The sequence below is a fragment of the Miniopterus schreibersii genome, assembly GCF_964146895.1.
Source record: "Miniopterus schreibersii genome assembly, chromosome: 1".
Taxonomy (NCBI): domain Eukaryota; kingdom Metazoa; phylum Chordata; class Mammalia; order Chiroptera; family Miniopteridae; genus Miniopterus; species Miniopterus schreibersii.
The window spans coordinates 193769914-193791238 of NC_138101.1; the positions used below are offsets into that span (position 1 = coordinate 193769914).

Below are 21325 nucleotides of genomic sequence, written 5' to 3' on the forward strand. Positions count from 1 at the left end.
TAATCAGGAGAAAGCAAGGTCCCTCCACAGCCCCAGTGAGGCTCAGATGAGGAACTGACTGACCCTTGCAGTTGGTCAAGACTGGGCCCCAGAAGAGAGGGGCCATTGTTTGGCAGGGGAGCTAGATGTGGAGGGGCTTCCCGGGAGTGGGCCCATAATCGGTCCACGGGGCTGTCCCTGAAGTCCTCACGTTTGCAGGTAGTTCAGAGCCAGTGGCCACTTGACTAGTGGGAGGGGCTGAAGTGAGGCTCCCAGGTAGCTGCCAGCTGTCACAACAGAGAGACAGCTGCCCAGGACTTAGGTATTGTTCCCCAGGGAGACCTCAGTATTAATCATGGCCTTGTGCTCAATACAGTGAAGGAGGAGCCACAGTACAGCAAAAACCCAGTGGTGATGGTGGACGAGGTCATGAGCTCCAGCCCCCCCAAGTTCAGCTTCCCGGAGGCGGGCTTGCGCATAATGATCACCAATAAGTTTGGGCCCAGGACCCGACTGCGGATGGCCAGCAGGATCATCATTAACGAGGTAAGTTTGCTTAAAGGCTGCGGGAGCGGCAGCCTCGGGTGGGTGCTGGTACTTGGAGGAGGCCCTGGCTGCTAGGACGCTTCCTGGGGCCAGGCCACCAGAGCGTCTGCCAGGCTGGGTCTAGCACCGCACCTGCGTTAGGAAGGACGCCTGGGCGTCACCTCAAACAGCAAACGATCTGATCCGGGCAACTGTAAGGTAGGCGGCAGTCGAACCACGCTGAGATGTTTCGCTAAGTATTTGTCGGGTACTAGAGTAAAGCTAATTGGGGAAAGGCCGGTCGGAAGGACAGTGTGGACTGTTTCTTGAAGATGTTCTCTAGGGCAAAAAAAGATGAGTGCACACCTGTCCTCTATGGATAGAAAGCTCTAGAGGGAAACTGAGGCACTGTGGACTGCAGTTACCTCTGGGGACCTCTTTCCACTCTGTACCCTGTGGTCTTGCTTGGATTTTGTGCCTTGTCTCTTTCTCATTTGAAAAATGTTTTAACTTTGATATTATTTAACGTACAAACAGTATCTATAGCAAAGCTCACAGGCTTGTTGCTTACCAACTTTTCCAACCTTTGACGCATATTAGAGTTTTAAGTCTTTATCCTCAGACCCAGGTAGTGACCAGGGAACTTGAAACTTAAATAGCTCATAATAGGTAGGTAGCGCATCGATTATATGCAAAAGTAAGATCGGACGGTGCTTAAAGTTTCTGTATTTTGAACATTTTTACTTTAGTTTCATGCATAATGTGCCCTCTGTGGAAGGTGTATTAAGAAAGGGAAACATTGCAAGCTTTGAATCATCCTGAATCATTTTGTTTGGTCCACATCAGTAAAATTTAAATCAATTAAATATTATTGAATCCTGGGCACTTTTTATGAGCGTGATGATTGTACCACTGGTGTTGGGGTGGGAGCAGGGTTTGAACAACTCTTAAAGATTTGGACATTTGGATTTATAGTATATTTTCATGGCACATGCAACCAGGGAAATGAAATAATGGGGTTTTGATGAGCTGGTAAAATGCTGGTTGTCATGCCTCCGGATGTTTTAAGTTGCTGGGAAAAACTTTGTTTTCCACCATTTTGGGACTGGAGAGGCAATTCTGAGTTTTCATTTCACATTAGCCTTTAACTCAATCTTCTTGGACCTCAGTTTCTCTATCTCGGGGTGTTGGGCAGGGTGCTTCCATCTCTGAAACCTTCCTGACACACAGCTGAAAGGGGATACCTAGAGGCTAAACCTTGGACACATTTACTGACACTTGGTCTCCTGCTGAAGTTCTTAGGAGGGATATATGTGTCCCTTGTGTGACGATCGTTACTCACAGGCCTAAAGCTGATCCGTAAATATTTTTTTATGAGAACCAGATAAAGGTGAGCTGTGCAAAGGCAAATAGATTCTTGGGAAAGTGGAAGCCTGTTGATTTCTGGAAATGTGGCCTCTGCCTTTCCCTGGTTTAGTAGAAACCCACAGACTTGGTGAGGAAGACCAGCTGCTACTTGGGTGGAAAGGGCCAGCCTTTGTCAGTAGCTCGATGAGCTGAGGGAAGGGAGGGGAGGGGAGGGGAGGGGAGGGGAGGGGAGGGGAGGGGAGGGGAGGGGAGGGGAGGGGAGGGGAGGGGAGGGGTTGGATCAGCACACACTCATTGGACACAACCAAAGACTTGGACAGCAGAGGCCATCCGCATGGCCAGTAACCCAGTAAGATACTCAACATCGTTAGTTGTCAGGGAAATACAAATTAAAACCATGATCAGATGCCACCACATACCCACCAGAATGGCTAAAATAAAAGGACTGAAATATCAAGCGTTGACAAGGATGGGAAGCAACTGCAATTCTAATTCCTTGCTGGTACAAGTATGAAATGGCGCAACGTGCACCTATCTTACGACCTAACAATTCCTAAATAAAGAGAAATGAGTGCCTCTGTCTACAAAAAGACACACACAAATGTTCATAGCAGAATTCTTAATAACCAAAAAGGAGAAACAACCCATGTGCCCATCAGCAGGCAAAGGAAACCTTGTAGGTTATTCATAGAAGGGACTACTATACAGCCATGAAAAACAACAGACTTCCGAGTAGTCTGCAACCACTTGGATCATTCTCACGCATATCAGGTTTAGTGAAAGAAGCCAGACTTCAAAGCATACATATGCTCTGTACTTCATTCATTTATATGAAGTTCAAGTTCAAGAAATACTCATTGATGTTTATAAAAGTCATAGTGGTTACCTTCGTTACCTCTGGAGAGGGGGCACATAGACTAAGGAAGTGCCTAAGGGAGTTTTAGGAGGGTCTGGAAATGTTCTACATCTTGATGTAAAGCATCACTGAGCTGTACACTTAATGTAAGAGCACTTTTATGTGGTATACTTAAAATTTTTTTTTAATTTAAAAAAACCATGCAAAGTCTCTCCTGTAACTGTCTTCAGGTGGCTTATGAGCATCCGTTGGGGGAGTCGGTGTAATCACTGTCATCCAGTGTCATGGGCGCCGTTGTCAGGTTGGCATGCAGAAGAGGCGGCCAGGCCCCTGGCCATTCCCCAAAGGCTTGCTAGTCCTGGTCCAAGAGGAAATGAGCGAGCTTTGGTGGATTCCAAGGTCCTTGTCATTCATAGGCACACCGATCTCCAGGGCTTGTTCTAGAAACTTTTGAGGGCTGAGTGCATGTTAAGGAACAGTGTAACACTGACGCATGTCTTGTTGTTTGTCTTGCCCCAATCCACGCAGAGGCAGAGACTCATCAACTCAGCGAACGGTGTGAGCAGAAAACCACTTCAAAACGGGAGGCAAGAGAACATCAAAAACGGGAATGTTCCCATGGAAAACCCCGAAGACCCTCGGCAGGAGCAAGAGCGGCAGCCCCTGCCCCCACCGCCACCCCCAGAGCCAGAGCCGGTGGAGACTGCCATCCTGTCCCCCTTCTCCATGCCCGGTGAGTTCCGAGGGTGTGAGGCCCTCAGGCGCGCTGTCCGAGACTCCACCAGGACACTCCTGCCCCAACTCTGCCACCACGCTTCATCTTGAAAACAGGGGTTCTGTGTAGGATCACAGGGCTTCCTCGGAGTTTCTGGATTAGAAACTCCAGGGCATGTTGACCATAGCTACCCAGGGCCTCTTCCCGAAATTCAGGACCTGGTTCCCAAACCAACAGCCTGGAGCAGGGCCTGGGAGTCAGCATTTTCAAACCTTCTCTGTGTGTCCTGGGACCTGACCATGTTAGGAATGCTGCTCCTGGTCAGCACCTCTCAGCCTTCTCTCACTTGAAAGGCAGACCCAGAGATTGAAATTTGTCTCCTCAGTCAAGTTACAGAGGGGCCCAGCACAGGGATTCAGACCCCCAGGACACCCCTCTGCTGATGAGAAGGTTGAGGGGACCTGATGAGTCTCATTCCTCATCTAACACCCTGGCACATCAGCACACCTGCTGGGACACTGGGGAGCAGAGGTCATGCTCAGCCAGCTTATCTGGTGGCTAAAGGTCACATTGTAGTAAGCTGGGAGCTTGGTCCCTGGGTCTGGGACACTGAGAGAAAGGGGGTGACTGTCTCTAGATCTCGGGAACCTATATGAGATTACCTGTTTGGATACACCAAGAGAGATCTCTGCAGAGCAGGATCCTGGGGGTGGGGGGGCTGCCCCACCTCCCATTTTTTAACTCCTGTGTTTATAAGAGGACCACAGCCCTGGGTACCCCACACAGCCCCAGTTACCACATCACCAGCACAGTTCCTCTCCTGAGTCCACATGTGGCCTAGTACAGGGACTCAGCCATGGTCACAAAAGGGGTATCAGTTCCTCGGGGTCTGGAGCCCAGATATCAGGGAGGCCACATGTGGCCACAACCACGGTCCACGAATCAGCCAAGCTTTCCCCCAGGGTGGGACCAAGGAGCTACGGTCCATGAGTTCTGCTCTCCAGCCCCAGGAGGTAGGTGGCAGAGTCCCCATTTTACAGGAGTGGAGCCTGATGGGCCTCAGCCACCACCCTCCACTGGCCATTTCATCTGAATTCTGGTCCTGAGGCTACCCCCTGTCCAGGGTTCTACAGGAAACTAGCAAAGGGATATGCCCTCGGCAGCTATTTTTCTGTAAAGCGAGGCAGCTACATGTGAGGACCACTCATCTCCATTTCCTTGAAACCTTGAGTTTGGTGGGATTGGGTGGGGTGGACTCCCTGCCCTTGCTCCGAGATCCCTGCCCTTTCTCAGAGAAGCAGCTGTAGGAAATCAAATCTCGCTCCCTGAGTGGACCCTGAGTGGGTCACCTCCTGGAGTGCGATGCTTAGAATCCTCTATCTTGCAAGGGCTGGGACCAGATAGCTCCCAGGTTCTCTGCACCCCCGAGACCTTCTGCAGGGAGCTCTGCCCTTCCTGGCCGGCCAGGACTTCCTGTTGTAGTCGGTCCACCTTCCTCAAGCCAGAGGCTCCAGGACATTCCCCTGGGCTTGGCTCATAACAGAGCTGCAAGCCTCTGCCCATGTTTGTCCCTGTGGAAAGCCCCCTTTGTGTCCCTGCAGCTATGTTTCCAGGTGTTGCCCTTGGAAACCACGAGTCACTTCCCTCTCCTTTGCCCTCCTGGACCTGAGAAGCAGGGGTGGGGACAGTCAGTTGTGTGGCTGCTGCTTTTAGGTGCACTTTCATTTAATCCTCACAGTGCCTTATGAGGGAGGCATTATCATTACCCCCATTTTAACGAGGGAAACTGAGTCACACGGCCTTTATATGGGGCGCCTCTCTTCCACCCTGAGCCTCCCGAGCTGTGAACGCCGTCACAGACTGGGCCAGTCAGGAGCAGAGTCCCAGACCACAAGCCCCAGGGCAGTCACATAGGAGGCGAATGGCCTTAGTGATCACATAGGGCACAAATGACCTTAGATATGTAAGTACCCTGGGCCTACAGTGTAGTTCAGCCCACCTCGGTGGAAAACCTGGGGGGAATGTGTGTTTTACAAAAGTTCATGCCCTCGGAGATTCTTGAGCAGTAACAGGAGGTAAAACTTACTGAGAACTTACTGTGGACCGGGCAGGGTGCTCTACAGGTATCAACTCCTCGAGTTCTCATAGGAAGTGGGTACCATTATCATTAATCTCATTTCCCAGGTGAAGAAACTCAGGCACAGAGAGGTTTAGTTGCCCAGGGCCACACAGGAAGAAGGGCAGAGCTGGGATTTGCACACTGACATTCTGACCCCAGACGGGCTTAGGGCACAACACTGTCACCAACCAATGGATGCTTTCAGCTCCTTGCCTTTGGAGCCCACGAGGAAGTGCTTGTCCCAGTCCCAGCTAGTACACAGGGTGCCAAGTACCTGCATCTGGGTCGAGCAAACCCTGTTGAATTGAATTGAATTTTGAGCCGTTGGGATCTGACATGCTCTCATCAGGCCTTGGGCAGCAGCCCTAAGTCTTCTCTTCCTGTATTATAATAAAACTCAGCTCGGGGAATCTGAAATTTCCGGAGCTGCAGGACTGCTTCTTACCCCACCCCCGTCTTCCTCAGTTCTCCAAAGCACCTGGCTGGAAGGAGAGAGGTCTGTTCCGTGTCTCTAAACCCAGAAAGGGGGTACCGCACAAAGGGAACTGTAGAAAACTCCATGCACCCGTCTTTCCTCTTAGCCCCTCAGACCATCGAGGGAAGCAGGGGAGAAACTGCAGGTGCTCCGGGCTCCTTTACACGTGAAATTCCATACCCAGTGCCCCAGACACGCAGCATTCATGGTGCCTTACACAGTCGTGGGAAGGGCACTTCAGTCTAGGCACCCCCAGTGGCTCCAGAGTCCATGCACTGATCTGGTTGGCACTGCCGCCACTCCAGAACCAGGGGGTGGGGAGCCAGAATACATCAGAACTGTTGAGTTCAAGAGCTCAGCACCAGAGCTGTGAGCCGGGACAGCTGCCACAGCTGTGTCTTGACTCCCATAGCAACATGAACGACTGGTCATGCTGGCCAGGCCTCCGGGATTGTCTCTGATGCCCACTCACCTGGTGCCTGGGCATGGATGCCCCGCAGTGCATCGGAAGCAGCAGGAAGGTGGCCTGACCCTGTCTCAGTTCTCTTCAAATCAGGGAGCCTGTTAGGAGTCCTGAACTCTAGCTGCAAGGGTCTCCGAGAGAGGCCTCTGCAGACACTGGCAGGAGGTTGGAATCGGGCTGCTAAAGGCCAGCCCAGCATGCCCACTCCCGTGTTGTGCAGCTTGGGGAAAAGCAATAAAACCAGCCTCAACAGGTGACTTGACTTAGACCAGACCTGGCGAGGGACGTGGCTTTCAGCCTCAGAGTGGGGCAGAGGAGGTCAGTGCTCCAACCCTCAGCTTGGCAGACGCATCCTTCACCAGGCACCTGCCCGGCCCCAGCACTGCGCTAAGCACTTACATTCAGTACTTAGAGTCTGTGCACAGCCCAGCTAGATGGCTGGCATGGTCCCCACTTCAGAGATGAGGAAAGGAGGGCTCAGGAAGCCACACACAGGTGAGCAGGTGCCACGGGCAGGGCTGGTACTGGTGCCCCGGTCTACCTGTCTCCAAAGTGCCATCCTCCTCCTGGTCGCAGTGCTGACTTTGGCAAGAGGGCCCTCTGCTGAGTCGGAATGTCCGCTCTGGGTTGGAATGTCTGCTCCGGGATTCAGGGGTGGCAGGAAGGAAGAGGGGGAGGGACACGGCCAGCTGCTGGGTCTGTGTGGTTTGCAAACACCAGGAACCCAGCGGCCGCCCTGCCCTTGCCAGCTAGGGCCCACCAGTGGGGGGGGACCAGCGAGCGCTCTTGACTCCTGGTGTTTCTGGGACTTGCCTCTATTTCGCTCTCCCCGGAACCTCCAAGTTCAAGGTGAGGCCTTCAGAGGCAGGCAATGAGCTCCGTATTTTTGCTTTTCTTTAGTCTTCCCCTGGTTTCTTGAGGCGGGTGAGGCAGGCAGTTACTGCCATCTCACAGATGAGGACATGGAGGCTCAGAGAGGTCAGGGGACCCCCTGCTGCCACACTGTCAGGAGTGACAGAGCACAGGACGTCTCTCTTTGCCTGAAGCCTTCAGATCCCCGAGGCGGGTGCACAGCTGGCCATCAGTTGGGTCCTCTTTAGAATGAGGGAGTTGGCCCGGGTGAGGGAACTCTGGACCTGGCTTCTCTGTTGACCAGGAGATTCTGGTCTGCAGGGCTGGTCTGCGCCACCCCCCTGCCCCTGCACCATGTCACCTGACTGTGCCATGGTGAACCAAGCCAAGGCCACCTCCTTGGGAAAGGCCTCCCACAGCCCCCAGGAGCTCCACAGGTCTCCACGCTGGGCTTCCAGGCTCCTCTTCCACGCTGCAGTGCGCCCAGTCCTGACTGCCCACGTCCTCATGTCAGGCCTCAGCAGGGCCCACCCCTGACCCTGCTGAGGCCTAACCTTTTCTCTCCCATCTTCCCTTTCCTCCCCAACCCCAGCACAGCCGCTCAGTTTAATTATAGTCCTAACCCCATCTGCTTCCCATGGGGTCCCTCCTTGGCCCCCTCTTGCTTTCAAGATTAAAACTCACCCTCTGGGAGTCAGATGGCATCACCAAGAAGCTTACTGTTGGACTCCTGGGTCTGCCACTTCCTAGCTGTTGACCTTGGGCACGTCAGCTTACCTCTGTGAGCCTGTTGGGGTCTTTGTAAAACCACCCCCCAGTGCTTGACAATAGTAGGTACTCAATAAGTGGAAGTTAATGTGGTTGTTAATATTGATGACAATCGCTAAAATTTAATGCTTTCTCTGCATCAGTCATTATTCCAAACAAATCACATGCTGGCTCACTTTCAGTCTCACAATAGCCTTGGGAGGTAGGAACTGTTATCCCCATTTTACAGATGAGAAAACTGAGCTACAGAGAGACTTTCCCAGGTTCACACAGGTAGCATATGCCAGAGCTGGGATTTCAACCTGGCAATCTAGCTAACTGTTAACCCCTCAGAAGGCAATCAATTTACTGGTAAGTCTAAATTTAAGGATAAAACAAAAATGTATTAAAAAATATTGATTCTAAAGTTCATTCACGCCAGGGAATAAGAAAACTTTAATGGTTTCCCTTCTCAAGAGGATTTTTCTGTTTACATCACAGCCGTGAGCTGAAAGTATGAGGCTCTGATCTCGCAGTCAGCACCTCTGCCAGCTGGTGGGGAGCAAACGGACTCCTATGGGCCTTGAAATCATGGAACTCAGAGGACAGGCAAGCAGTACAGTGCAGAGGACACAGCATTTAGGCTCTAAAGGCCTGCGTTCAAGCCCCGCACTGCCTCTCACTTTCTGAGGCGTTTCACTGAGGTTGACCAAACCTCACTTCCCTTACCTGTGAAACAGGGAGAATACTCTCCCAAACTGATACGAAGAACAAAGGTGTAAATATTTATGACTTTGGATCAGACCATGGTTTCTTAAATGTAACAGTCAAAGCATAAATGTCCAAAGAGAAACATATATTGCATTTCATCAGAATTTAAAACATTTGTGATTTATAGGACACTATGAAGAAAGTGAAAACTCACAGAATGGGAGAAAACATTTGCAAATTTTATTTCTAAGAAGGATCGAGTGCCCAGCATCTATACAGAATGCTGAACACTCAACAATAAAAGGACAGGCCAGTTTTTTAAATGAGCAAAAGATTTTGAATAAATAGTTCTCCAAATGGATAGTAAGGCCATGAAAAGGTGCTGAGCATTAGCAGTCACCAGGCAAGTGCAAGTCAGAGCCGCAGTGAGACACCACTTCACACTCAGAATGACGAGCTGAGGGGCAGCAGGAACGTGCTGGTGAGGGTGTGGCTGCGAAGGGCCACGCCGCTGGTGGCCGTGCGGAAGGGGCGGCCGCGGGGAAACACGCTGGCAGTTCCTCGGACTTAAGCGGTGACTGTGTGACACCGCAGTTCCACCCCAGCTGTATATCCAAGAGAAATGCAAACACTCCCACGCCGAAATGTGCGCATGAACGTTCATAGCATCCAAAAGTAGAAACAACCCAAATATCCGTGACGTGATCGATGGATAAGCGAGGTAGGGAATATCCATAAAGTGGAGTCTTATCCACCCCTAAAAAGGAATGAAGTACCGATACATGCGACAGCGTGGGTACACTTTGAAGACATAGGCTGCTTGAAAGAAGCCAGACGCAATGGAGTGTCCAAAATAGGCAAGTCTTAGAGACACGGGTAGGTCAGTGGTTGGCAGAGTTTGAGTGAGGAGAGGGAATGGGCAGTGATAGCCTGATGGGTACGGGGCTTTTGGGAGGGTGATGAAAATCTGGAATTGCATAGTGGTGATAATTATACAACTTTCTAATATGTTATAAAAAATCCACTTGTACATTTAAGCAGGTGAATTTAATGATGCGTTAATTCTGTCTTGTTTTTAAATGGAGTTAAATCTAGAGTGATGGTTCTCAAAATGTGGTCCCAGGACATTAGCATCACCAGCACCTGGGATGCAGATTCTCAGACCCCCCGTTTCATCTGCAAAATCATTAGCTCTGGGGCTCTAACAAGCTCTCCAGGGGATTCCGATTTATATTCAAGTTTGAGAACCACTGGTCTGGAGCTATACTCTCTAGATCATGAAAACGCTCCTATTTCCACTGTCCGTGAGTATCTACTTTACACCATCCAGTGACACACACGCCCCACATGCCTCAAGTTAACCACTCCCTTAATTGGACCGTCTCGTTAGCTGACTGTCCAAGTTAATTTGTTTGAAGTTTTTCATCAGCAACTGCATCTGTTCTTAATTTTTCCTTCACTATGATTAGCCATCTGTTCTGTTACAGTTCATTTTAAAGATTTTTTCACATAATTAAATTGTCATTTTCTACTTCAAAAGAGAAATCTGAGAGCTTAGTAAAAGAAACAATAACAGCCCTTTTTTCTCTTGCTTATGTTTGTACGTTTATCAGAGTCCATGATATGAGCATTTTTCGGATGTCTCTGGCATTGCACTTGAAGGAGGAGCTCTTGGTGGCGTTTGGGGAGATGTACCTTGGTATAGACATTGTCCCATCACCCCATTAGCCCCCAGACTCTATTATCATTGAAACCATGAATTAGTTTTCAGACTCTTAATGTTGGAGAAACCCCCTCAGGCAGGTTTAAGCCAGAGAGCTCCCAACTCTGTTCTTTTTTTCAAGATTGGTTTGGCTATTGCCAGTCCCTTGTATTTTCATAAGAATATTAGAATCAGCTTGTCATTTTCTGCAAAAATGTCAGCTGGTATTTTAATAGGAATTATACTGAATCTCTAGACCAGTTTAGAGAATATTTCCATCTTAACATTAAGTCTTTCGATCCACATATAGGACGTCTTTCCATTTATTTAGGTCGTCTTGAATTTCTTTCAATGACTTTTGGTAGTTTTCAGCATATAAGCTGTGCACTTCTCTCATTACATTTATTCATAAACATCTTTTTTTCTTTTTGATGCTATGGTATATTATTTCCTTAATTTCAGTTTGGATAGTTCATTGTCATCGTATAGAAGTACACCTGAATTTTGTATATTGATCTTGTATCTTGCAACTTGCTGAACTTTTTTTTTCGTTCTAATAATTTTTTTGTGTGTTACTTGGAATTTTCTCTATACAAGATCATACGACCTGCGACTTGGGATGCTTTTACGTCTTCCCTTCCCATCTGAATGACTTCTTCTTTTCCGTGCCTACTTTCCCTGGCTAAATCTTCCACAGTGTCGACTGGAAGGAGTAAGAGCAGATGCCCTCAGCTTGTTGAAAGCTTTCAGTCTTTCACCATCAAGTATGATGTTAACTGTGGGTTTTACACCCTTTCCTGGGTTGAGGAAATTCTCCTCTATTCCTAGATTCTTGAGCGTTTTATGATGAAAAGGCGTTAGATTTTGTCAAGTGACTTTTTTGCCTCAGTGGACATGCCTGCAGTTTTGTCCTTTAGTCTGTTACCTTGGTCTGTTGGACTGATTGAACTTCATACGTTGCACCAAGCTTGCAGTCCTGTGATAAGTCCTACTTGGTCAAGGTGTATAATCATTTTTTATACGTTGTTCGATGCAGTTTGCCAGAATTTTATTAAGGATTTTTGCATCTATATGCTTAAGGGGTATTAGTCTACAGTTTTCTCTTGGTGTCTGGCTTGGATGTCAGTGTAACAGCGGCCTCGTAGAGAGCGCTTGGAAATGTTCCTCCTTCTTTCTCTGGGAAAAGTTTGTGAAGGATTCATGCTGATTCTTTAAACATTTGGTAGAAATCACCATGAAGCCATCTGGCCCTGGCTTTACTTTAAAGGAAGTTCTTTTTATTACTATGTCAATCTTTTATTATAAATCTACTCAGCTTTTTAGTCAGCTTTGGTAGTTTCTGTCTGTAGATTTTCATCTGTTTCACCTGAGTCATCTGATTGTGAAGACACACTTGTTCACCATATTCCTTAATAATTCTCTTTATTTCTGTGAGGTTCATGGTAATGGCCCTCTTTCATTCATGGCTTTAGTAATCTGAGTCTTTCCTCTTTTTTGCTTGGTCATTTCAGCTAAAGGTTTGTCAATTGTGTTGATCTTTTAAAACAATCAAATTTTAGTTTCATTGGTTCTCTCTTTTTTAAAAAAAATTTTTATTTCATTTATTTCTACTTTAATCTTAATGATTTCCTCCTTTCTGCTTTCTTGGGATTTAATTTGCTCTACTATTTTTGTTGCTTAAGAAGTTTAGGTCACTGATTTAAGACCTTTAATATAGTCATTTACAGCTATAAAGGTCTAAGCACTGCTTTTATTGCAGCCCACAGGTTTTGGTATGTGGTATTTTCATTTTCATTCATCTCAAAGTATCTTCTAATTTCCCTTGGTATTTCTTCTTTGACCCATTGGTCATTTAGGAGTGTGTTATTTAACTTCCACATATTTGTGAATCTTCCAGTTTTCCCTCTGTTATCAAGTTCTAATTTCTTTCCATTGTGGAATGATTGTAGAACATACTTGGCATGATTTAAATCCTTTTAAATTTATTGGTGCTTGTTTTATGATGTAGCATATGATTATCCTGGAGAGTGTCCCATGTGAATTTGAGCTGAATGTGCATTCTTCTTGAACATGTATATTAATGTTTTCCATCTGATTTGGGCAGTTTTTGAATATGAGTTCTTCAAATAATCTCCCTTCCCCTTCTTCTCTCCTCTCTGTCTGGCACTCTCCTTGTCCCTACATTGGCATATGTGATGGTGTGCCACAGGTCTCTAAGACACAGTCATTTTTCTTTATTCTTTTTTCTTTCTGTTCCTGAGACTATATAATCTCATTGACCTACTTCACGGCCATTGATATGTTTCTTCTTCCTGCTCAGATCTGCTGTTGGGCCTATCTAGTGAATTTTTCACTTTAGTGATTGTACTTCTTAATTCCAGAATTTCTTTTGGCTCTTTTTATACTGTTTATTTCTTTATTCTGATATTCTGTGGTGAGAAATTATTCTCATACTTTAGTTTTTTAGACATTTAAAAAACTTTGTGCATATTTTAAAATAGCTGATTTAAAGTCTTTGTCTAGTAAATCCAATGTCTAGAATTCCTCAGAGATAGTTTCTACTGACTGCTTTTTTCCTGTGTATGGGCCATACTTTCTTGTTTCTTTGTATGTCTCCCAATTTGTTGTTGTTATTGTTGTTGAAAACTGGGCATCTAAAATAATATAATTTGACAACTCTAGAAAATATATTCTTCTCCCTTCCCAGGTCTGCTTATTGTTACTGTTAATTGCTGTTTTTGTTTAGTGACTTTTCTCAAATAATTCTGTAAAATCTGTATTTTTTGTTATGTGTGGCCACTGAAATATCTGCTAGCTTAGCCTAAGGTCATCTAATGATTGCACAGAGATTGCCTTAGATGCCTGGACCCAATAAGTCTCCCAGTCTTCTCTGATGGGTTATGTGTGTTTGGGGACACACCTTCAACACTCAACCAGGCAGTTTACAACTCTACCTTAGCCTTCACTTCTTGATTGTTCAGAGCCTCAACGTTAAGTAGAGGTGAAAGCTTAGAGAATTCTCAAGTCTTTCCTGAGCATGCAAATAACCCTTGGCTCATCCCTATGCATGCTTGTGGTTTTCAGATTCCCAGAAATATGTATGAGCTTTGCAAAGCCCTCTATAGATATCACATCCCCCAGCTTTTATTGTGAACTTTTTAGTCCACTTATTGTTTGTCCTGTTACCTATCACCTTAGGCAGTGTGATGCGCAATAATTGCCTCTGATTGTTTTCAACGAATGCCCCAAGGAAAAGGCTAGTCACATTGGCTGAGCTCTGATTCCAGCAAAAATAAGGACACCCTTGGAAGTGGGATCTTTCAAGAATGCACCAGACAGGTCAAATACTGCTCATTCTCTGGGAATGGACTTAGGAGCTCCATACCTTTCCTGCACCCTCTGGTGGGGTGCCAGGCTGCTAGTTTTCAAGGCTTCTCCACAGCTGGTGAGAGGAATGGAAATAGGGCAAGTTAAAACTCCACAAAGCTCACTGTTCTTACTGAGATCCCATCTGTTTTCTTAAGTAAACACTCCCTGGATTGCTACAAGCCTTCAGTTAATTTCCCAAGTTCTGAAAAAGGTTGATTCTGACCATTTTTGCCAGTGTTTTATCTCTACGGAGCAGAGAATTTTCATAGGTCCTCCCTCCACTCTTTCAGTGGCATCACCCACAGCTGATTGTTGAGCCTGCATATGCACACATACTCAGTGGCTCATTAAGAACACTATGCTTGTACTTGGTGGTTTATGGAGGCCACTTTTCCTTGGTTGAATTATTTGTGGATTCCTTTGGTAGGAGCAGGCAAGGTCATACCTACCAGCCCGGACATCCACATTTTAGTTTTACATCTACCTGGGGGTGAGTATGTGACCTTGGGGCAAAGGATCACCAGCTGAGATTTCCAGATCTGGGCTCTCCCTTTCCATGAGGGAGAGATTTATATATATTGTATTACATCATTCTTGCAACAACCAAGAAAGAGGTAATGTTCCCATTTAACAGATGAAGAAACTACTCAATGCAAAGAATTCAGCACCGTGCCTGCCACACATAGCAAATACTTAATACATTGATTACTGTGTTGTTGGTACTACAAATGTGATTATCAGAGGACTAAGTAGACTTGATGGGATTTCTCCAGGCCATTTGAAGGCCAGCCCGGATCTGTCTGATTCCTAAGCCCATCCATTTTCCGCATCCCCATTCCTCCTCCCCTGGACAAGTCTATTCCTGTTCTGGGTCTCACTTTCCTTACTCTGAAGGATTTGGACTGACTGAAGTTATTCAATCAACAAACACTTATTGAATTGTGTTGCTAAGATCACTTTTAGGGTGACATCATGGAGGTATGTGATTCTGTGAGATCAGTTGCTCGGAGTCACATTGGTAGCATTCTCTTGTTTGACTTGAAAAAATAAACTGACAGGTAGACTGACAGGTGTGTAACCCAGTGTGTATTTCTCTCCCCATCCCTTCTGGCTCTGTCCCATCCCCCTGCAGCGACAAGAGGGGACAAAGCCAAGTGGATGTTCACCTGGCCACTCATCTTCCTCCTGTGCATCACCATCCCCAACTGCAGCAAGCCTCGCTGGGAGAAGTTCTTCATGGTCACCTTCATCACTGCCACACTGTGGATTGCTGTCTTCTCCTACCTAATGGTGTGGCTGGTGAGTGGTGGGAGCAAGGTGGCCTGGACAGGCAGCCCCTGCCCAGCACCTGCCAGAGGTGGGAGAGTGACCTCAGGCACTGCTGTGTCATCTTTGGCAAGTTACCTGCCTCCCTGACCTTGGCTTATTTTTCAGTAAGAAGGGGTATTGGCAGAGGCGCATGCACTGAGCTATGCCCCAGGTACCCAGAGAGTGCAGTGTGGCACTTGCATGCAAGGCGAGCATGGGGGATGGAGGTGACACTTCACACCTGGCAGGATGGGCAGAGTAATAGGCTGGGGGCGGCATGGACCGGGAGTCAAGGACTGGGCCTGATACCTTGAAGATGTCTCTGTGAAGAGCTCTAGAGGGCTGATCCCTAGGCCCCCATCCTTTCCAGGGTGCCAGGGGAATGTGAGGGAGACTGGAGTGGGAGGTGAACACAAGCAGCCCAGCCCTCTGAGCCCCTTGCCAAGGGATGTTCCTCTCCCCTTTCTATGTTCAGGCACATGCATAAACTATGTAAATTATTTCAGTCCTCATAACAGCCATTTTTATTACGCTCATTTTACAGATGAGGAAACTGAGACATGGAGATTGAGTAATTTGCCCAGTTAGTTGCACAGTTAGCATCTGTTACACAATTAGTGACATCATGAGTGAGTCCTAGGTTGGCATGAGAGCCCTGGCCTACTGTTCCCGAGTCCACGATCTCAACCGCTATTCGGAACTGCCTCTCGGTCTGTTGCTGGAATTTTCAGTGCCATCTGGGCTGAAGTTTCGCAGGTGGAGAGGCACTGGCACAGCCGCTCGGCAGCTCCTCTGGCCCCGCGTCGCAGCTCTCTGCGCAAACCGTCCTGGGCCGGCTGGGCCGAGCAGGAGCGCCTGCCCCCTGCCCTGTGTACCTGCCTGTGGGGTCCTTCCTCTCCTCTTCCCGGTCCCCTTCCCTCTTCTCCCCCAGGTTCTCTGGCCCATGGCCACCCCCTCTACAAAACGGGGAAGGTCACCACTGTCTGAGAAGGTGACTGGGAGGAGACGTGTCCGTGTGGGCGTCACGGTCGGAGCTGGCAGCACAGAAAATTGCTCACGGCTGTCATAGCAGCTGTTTTCACCATGCCACGCAGCCAACGCTGGCTGCTCCAGGCTTGTCAGATGAAGGTCACAGTCTCCATAGATGCTGGCGTGCACGTGCCTGTGCGTGTGCTCGTGTGCGTGTGCGTGTGTGTGTTGGGGTGGGGCAGGAGCTGGAAATAGCTATTACCCAAACTTCCCAGAAAGCGCGTCAGTCAAAGATAACGAAGACTACGCCTTCAGTGAATTGAATCTGCATACTTAAAATTTTCCAACTAGGGTTAAAGGCCAGCCCATCTTTACATTTGATTTTTAAGAATCCAGTGATTCCTCTTACTAAAATGCATCCCCCAAACAACATTTCATGACATCTGAGTGGGTGTGAGAATTAGGGAAGATCAAGTTAACGAATGTGTGAAAATTTTTCCTCTCTAATTATGGAAAATAACAGTATTATTAAATCAGCTCTACCAATTAGTGGTGAGGTTGGACATTTACTGACTCTTCCACCCCCACTTCTTAAAGCAGAGTCTTAGCAAATGGCCTGGCCAGGAGTCAGAGGGGCCACCTGGCTGAGGCTCTCCTCCCAGCGGTTTTGAACTTCAGCCGACCTCCATTTAGGGGAATTTCTACTACTGCAGGAAGTAGTGGAGTAGCCTCATTTCTTTCCCTTTTTTTCTTACCCGAGGATATATATATATTGTTTTTTATTGATTTTTTTTCTTTTAGAGAAAGGGGAAGGCGGGAAGAGAGAGAGAGAAAAAAACATCGATCAGTTGCCTCCCATAAGTGCCCTGACCGGGGATCAAACCTGCAGCTTAGGTGTGTGCCCTGATCAGGAACCGAAACTGAGACTTTGTGGTGGTTGGATGATTGTCGAACCAACTGAGCCACCCGGGCAGGGCCACATGTTAGCCTAATTTCTACCCAAGCAATATGTGCTGGCCTCTCGGCCATGGGCTTATCAGGAATCACACCCACCACCTTCTGGTTGGACAACACTCCAACCAACTGAGCCACACCGGCCAGGGCCCCAGGCATTCTTACTTAGCCTCTCTGACCCTCAGTTTTTCTAGACAGAAAATGGGCATAATAATAGTGCCTCCCTTACCAGTGAGTGGTGAGTAATAGAGAACATGAGACTGTGAAAATAAAACACCTGCTAGCGTACCTGGTATACAGTAAGTGCTCAATAAATGTTACTTCTATGCAGAGGTATCGTCAGAGCCAAAAAGGAAACCTCCTCAATGTCCAACAGTGAGGGATTGCCTAAAACTTCATAGCCATACAGTGACATCTGTGCATCAGTTTAAAACAATGTAGTTGCGTATTTGAGGTGGAAAGGTATTCACAGTGTATTATTATATGAAACAAATGTCGCAAAATATATGTTGATAGCATAATCCGATTTCATTTTTTCTAAATACACCGAAAAGGTCAAGGATATATTCTGAAGCAGTGGTTTTCAAATGTGGCTCCCAGACCAGCAGTCGCAGGGTCTCAACCACCTGGGAACGTGTTAGGGATGCAGCTTCTTGGGCTTCACCCCAGACCCCCTGAATCAGAAACGCTGGCAGTAGGGCCTGGCAGCTGCATTTTAACAAGCCTGCCAGAGGCCTTTCTGCATGGTCAAGAGTGGGGACCACTGGCTGATGGGAAGTGTTAATAGTATTTGTCTGTGGGTCTTGAGAAATGGTAGGTGATTTTTAATCTTCGTTGTACTTTCTTTTCTAAACTTTTAAAAACAGTGAATGCATGTTACTCCCGTAATGGGGGGAGGGGGGAAGAACACTCAAAAGATGTTTTTAAAACAAAACCATATTCCAGATTTTTTCATTGGTCGCAGCAGTACTACGTTCAAGTTAAAAGCCCTCGGGATAAACAACGTGCCCCTTTCTTCTGCAGGTGACTATTATCGGGTACACATTTGGGATCCCTGACGTCATCATGGGCATCACTTTCCTGGCGGCGGGCACGAGCGTCCCAGACTGCATGGCCAGCTTAATCGTGGCGAGACAAGGTACAGCACACCTCACGTCTCGGCCCCCACAGCGTCAGCACCACGCAGGCCCCTCGCCCCGCCCCAGTCACAGCTGATGGCCTCATGGCTGGTAGTTAAGTTCTGCTGTGGGGGAAACTGTGACGCCTGGAGAGCACATGTATCAGGTCCCACCCATGGGGAGAATGCTACCAAGACGAGCTCCTCCAGACCCCGGGAAGCATCTGTGTGCGTGCAGCTGTATAAAAATGAACTTGCTCTGAAATCACCAGCGTGAGACTGAACGAAGCCAAAGCCCAGGCTTCTTACAGCTAATGAGGTAGTAACGAGAAATGCTCGGGTCCCAGGAAGGCAGAGCGGGTGAGTAATGGGGTGACATCTCAGAGGAGACAGGAGAGGAGAGGAGAGAAGCACCCAGAGAGAAAGCTGGCTTTGGAGACGGGGACAGCGAGTGGCATGCTCAGATTTGGAAGCCGGCACTGCCAGGTTCCTCCAGGGGCAGCACCTGTACAGAGCAGGACTCCCGCCAGGCCTGAGACATGCTCATCTCCTCCCAAACTCATGCCCCCCGAGCTGCCCATAGTGCCCGCCTCCTTACCAGGGCAAGTAGCTGGGCCCAAACAGTCCCTGTGCATTCCTGCATTGTACCAGGGACTGGGAGACCAGGAGGCCGGTGTCCCAGAGATGCGCTCCTGACAGGACTGAGCTGCTCAGATGCTGACAGTGCAGGCAGGGAGGGAAAATGTGGGCCCTGAGGAAGGCACTGTGTCCCGGAGGTCAGCGGGTGACAGGAGCAGGGCAGAGGAGGAGTGGCCTGGCTTACGCCAGGGAGTGGTCGTCACGTGCAGGCAAGTCAGTCATCTGGAAGTTGGCGCAGGCTTCTCAGTGACCACAGCAGTCTTACCGTTACAGGCATTTGTGTTCCAGGCTGTTCCTCCCACACCACCTCTATGTGTACGAGATGGTGACAGTCAGGTCGAATTAGGGCTAAGGGGCCAGGTTGGGACAGATTTCAGCCGGCGTGCGTCTCATTGGTAAAAGCTTGTTTTCTAACTTCAAATGCCACTCGAGTGATGAAGCTCCTCAGATTGAGTGGCTAGTACGATACTGGACAGTGGGGCAGGAAGGGGAGGGTGCTGGCATGGCCCCCGCCCTCCAAGGTGCTTGTAGCCTGGTTGGGAGAAAAGAGTTCACCCACTGGAAGCCACCAGGGCTTAAGACCAGACTCCCTATCACCCGAGCCAAGGTCACACTGCCATTGCCTGGGCCACTCACAAACCATGTGACCTTGGGCACGTCTCCAGCCTTAGCTTCATCATCTGCCACATGAGGACAATGCCCCGTCCCTCCCAGAGCAGCTGGGGGTTATGTGAGGTGAAGCATGTAGTGGCTTCTCAGAGATCATCGGCTGACAGACCTGGCAGGAGAAAGATGCAGGGCCCTGTATTAGATTCCCGGGGCAGCTCTAACCAAGTTCCACCCACTGGGAGGCGCACACAATAGCAGCTTATGCCGTCTGGAGGCTGGGAGTCTGAGACCAAGGTGTCAGCAAATCTGAGTTGTCCTGGGGGCTGTGAGGGAAAATGTGTTCCAGGCCTCTGTCCTTGGCTTATAGATGACAATCCTCACATCCACATGACTTTCTCCCTGTGCTGTCTGGGTCCAAGTTTCCCCCTTTTCTAAGGTAGCCAGTCATACTGGATTAGGGCCCACTCTCGTGACCTCATTTTGGTCATCTCTGTAAAGACCCTGTCTCTAAACCAGGTCACCTTCTAAGGCGCTGTAAGTTAGACTCCAGCATATGAACCTGGGGGGGGGGGGGGTCACCATTCAGCCCATACCAGGCCCCTATAGAACTTATGCGGGGAGTGGGTCTTAGATCTTGGAAAAGAGGTTTAGAACTGTGGGGTCTGTGAAGAAGGAATCCCTAAGGAACAGCACTAATAGGACAGTTAAGGGAAAGAACAGCGATTTCCATGACCTGCTCCTCATGAATGACACATGTCGATCGTCCCCTCCAGGCCTTGGCGACATGGCAGTCTCTAACACCATAGGAAGCAACGTGTTCGACATCCTCGTGGGGCTCGGCATTCCGTGGGGTCTGCAGACCATGGTTATCAATTACGGATCCACGGTCAGTTCCTCTCACCTCCTTAGTAAGCAACACAGACACCAGGCACGTGTGTCTCATGGGAGAGACGGTGATGGTGGCCCTCTCCCAGCCGAGGGCTCTGGGGACACACTCCCTTCTCCTTGGCACCCCGGCACCCACTTCCTGCAAAGGCTTGCAGAGCAGCCTGAGGGGCGCCTGCAGGGGGAGGCCCCTGTTTGCCCGGCGCTCACCGGTGCTTCTGCCCCTGTCTCAGCCACTGGCCTGCCCGTCCTCTCCTGGGCAGACAAGCAGAGCCGAGACTTGAAGCCACAGTTAGCTGATCGCCCGCAGCCGCGTGCTCACCCTGAACACCCACCTGCGCTTTCCAGATGCGGGCCGGGGGTCTAAACCGCAGCAGCTGGGCCCCCAGACGGGCAGGCGCTGAGCAGCCCAGCGATTCCGGCACGTGTTTGTTTCCGCAGGTGAAGATCAACAGCCGGGGCCTGGTCTACTCCGTGGTGCTGCTGCTGGGCTCTGTGGCGCTCACCGTGAGTTTTCACGTTTCCAGAATAGATGCCTCGTGCATATTCATTTCATCAGGCTCTGCCGGGTCGCTTATGTGTCTCTGAAACCCCTCTCGCTTTCTCCTGGCAGTGAGGGGCAAAGCCGAGGAAGCATATCAATTCAGATACCCCCAGACACAAGCTGTGCCAAGAATGTTGGCACCTACCACTGCACTGTTCCCTGAACGACTAAGAAGTCACCAGAGGAAGAGAATGACTTTCCTCTCTTCTTGCTGCCCGGTCCGTCCCCTCTCACTAGGAGAGAAATCCTCCCACAGCCCGTCTGAGCTGGCAGATGGGGGTGTGATAGTCAGGCCTCAGGACTGGCACACAGTAAAACTCAGGGCTGCATACTCCGTGTGCCTAGGACTGTGCTAAACTCTACCACTGCTGATTTATTCAGTCCTTACAAACACCCGATGATACCAGTCCCAATTTATG

The 21325-nt window shown here is 48.8% G+C and overlaps 1 protein-coding gene across 2 annotated transcripts in view; it reads left to right on the forward strand.

Moving 5' to 3' along the window:
• The window catches only part of SLC24A4 (solute carrier family 24 member 4), a 110141-nt gene that overhangs the window by 85282 nt on the left and 3534 nt on the right, over positions 1-21325 (forward strand). For both annotated transcript variants that reach the window (XM_081123957.1, XM_081123958.1), the window contains exons 11-16: positions 356-525; positions 3257-3461; positions 15014-15180; positions 18136-18250; positions 20251-20363; positions 20804-20869. In XM_081123957.1, coding sequence (XP_080980083.1) covers positions 356-525; positions 3257-3461; positions 15014-15180; positions 18136-18250; positions 20251-20363; positions 20804-20869 — 836 coding nt within the window. The remainder of the gene's footprint in view (positions 1-355; positions 526-3256; positions 3462-15013; positions 15181-18135; positions 18251-20250; positions 20364-20803; positions 20870-21325) is intronic.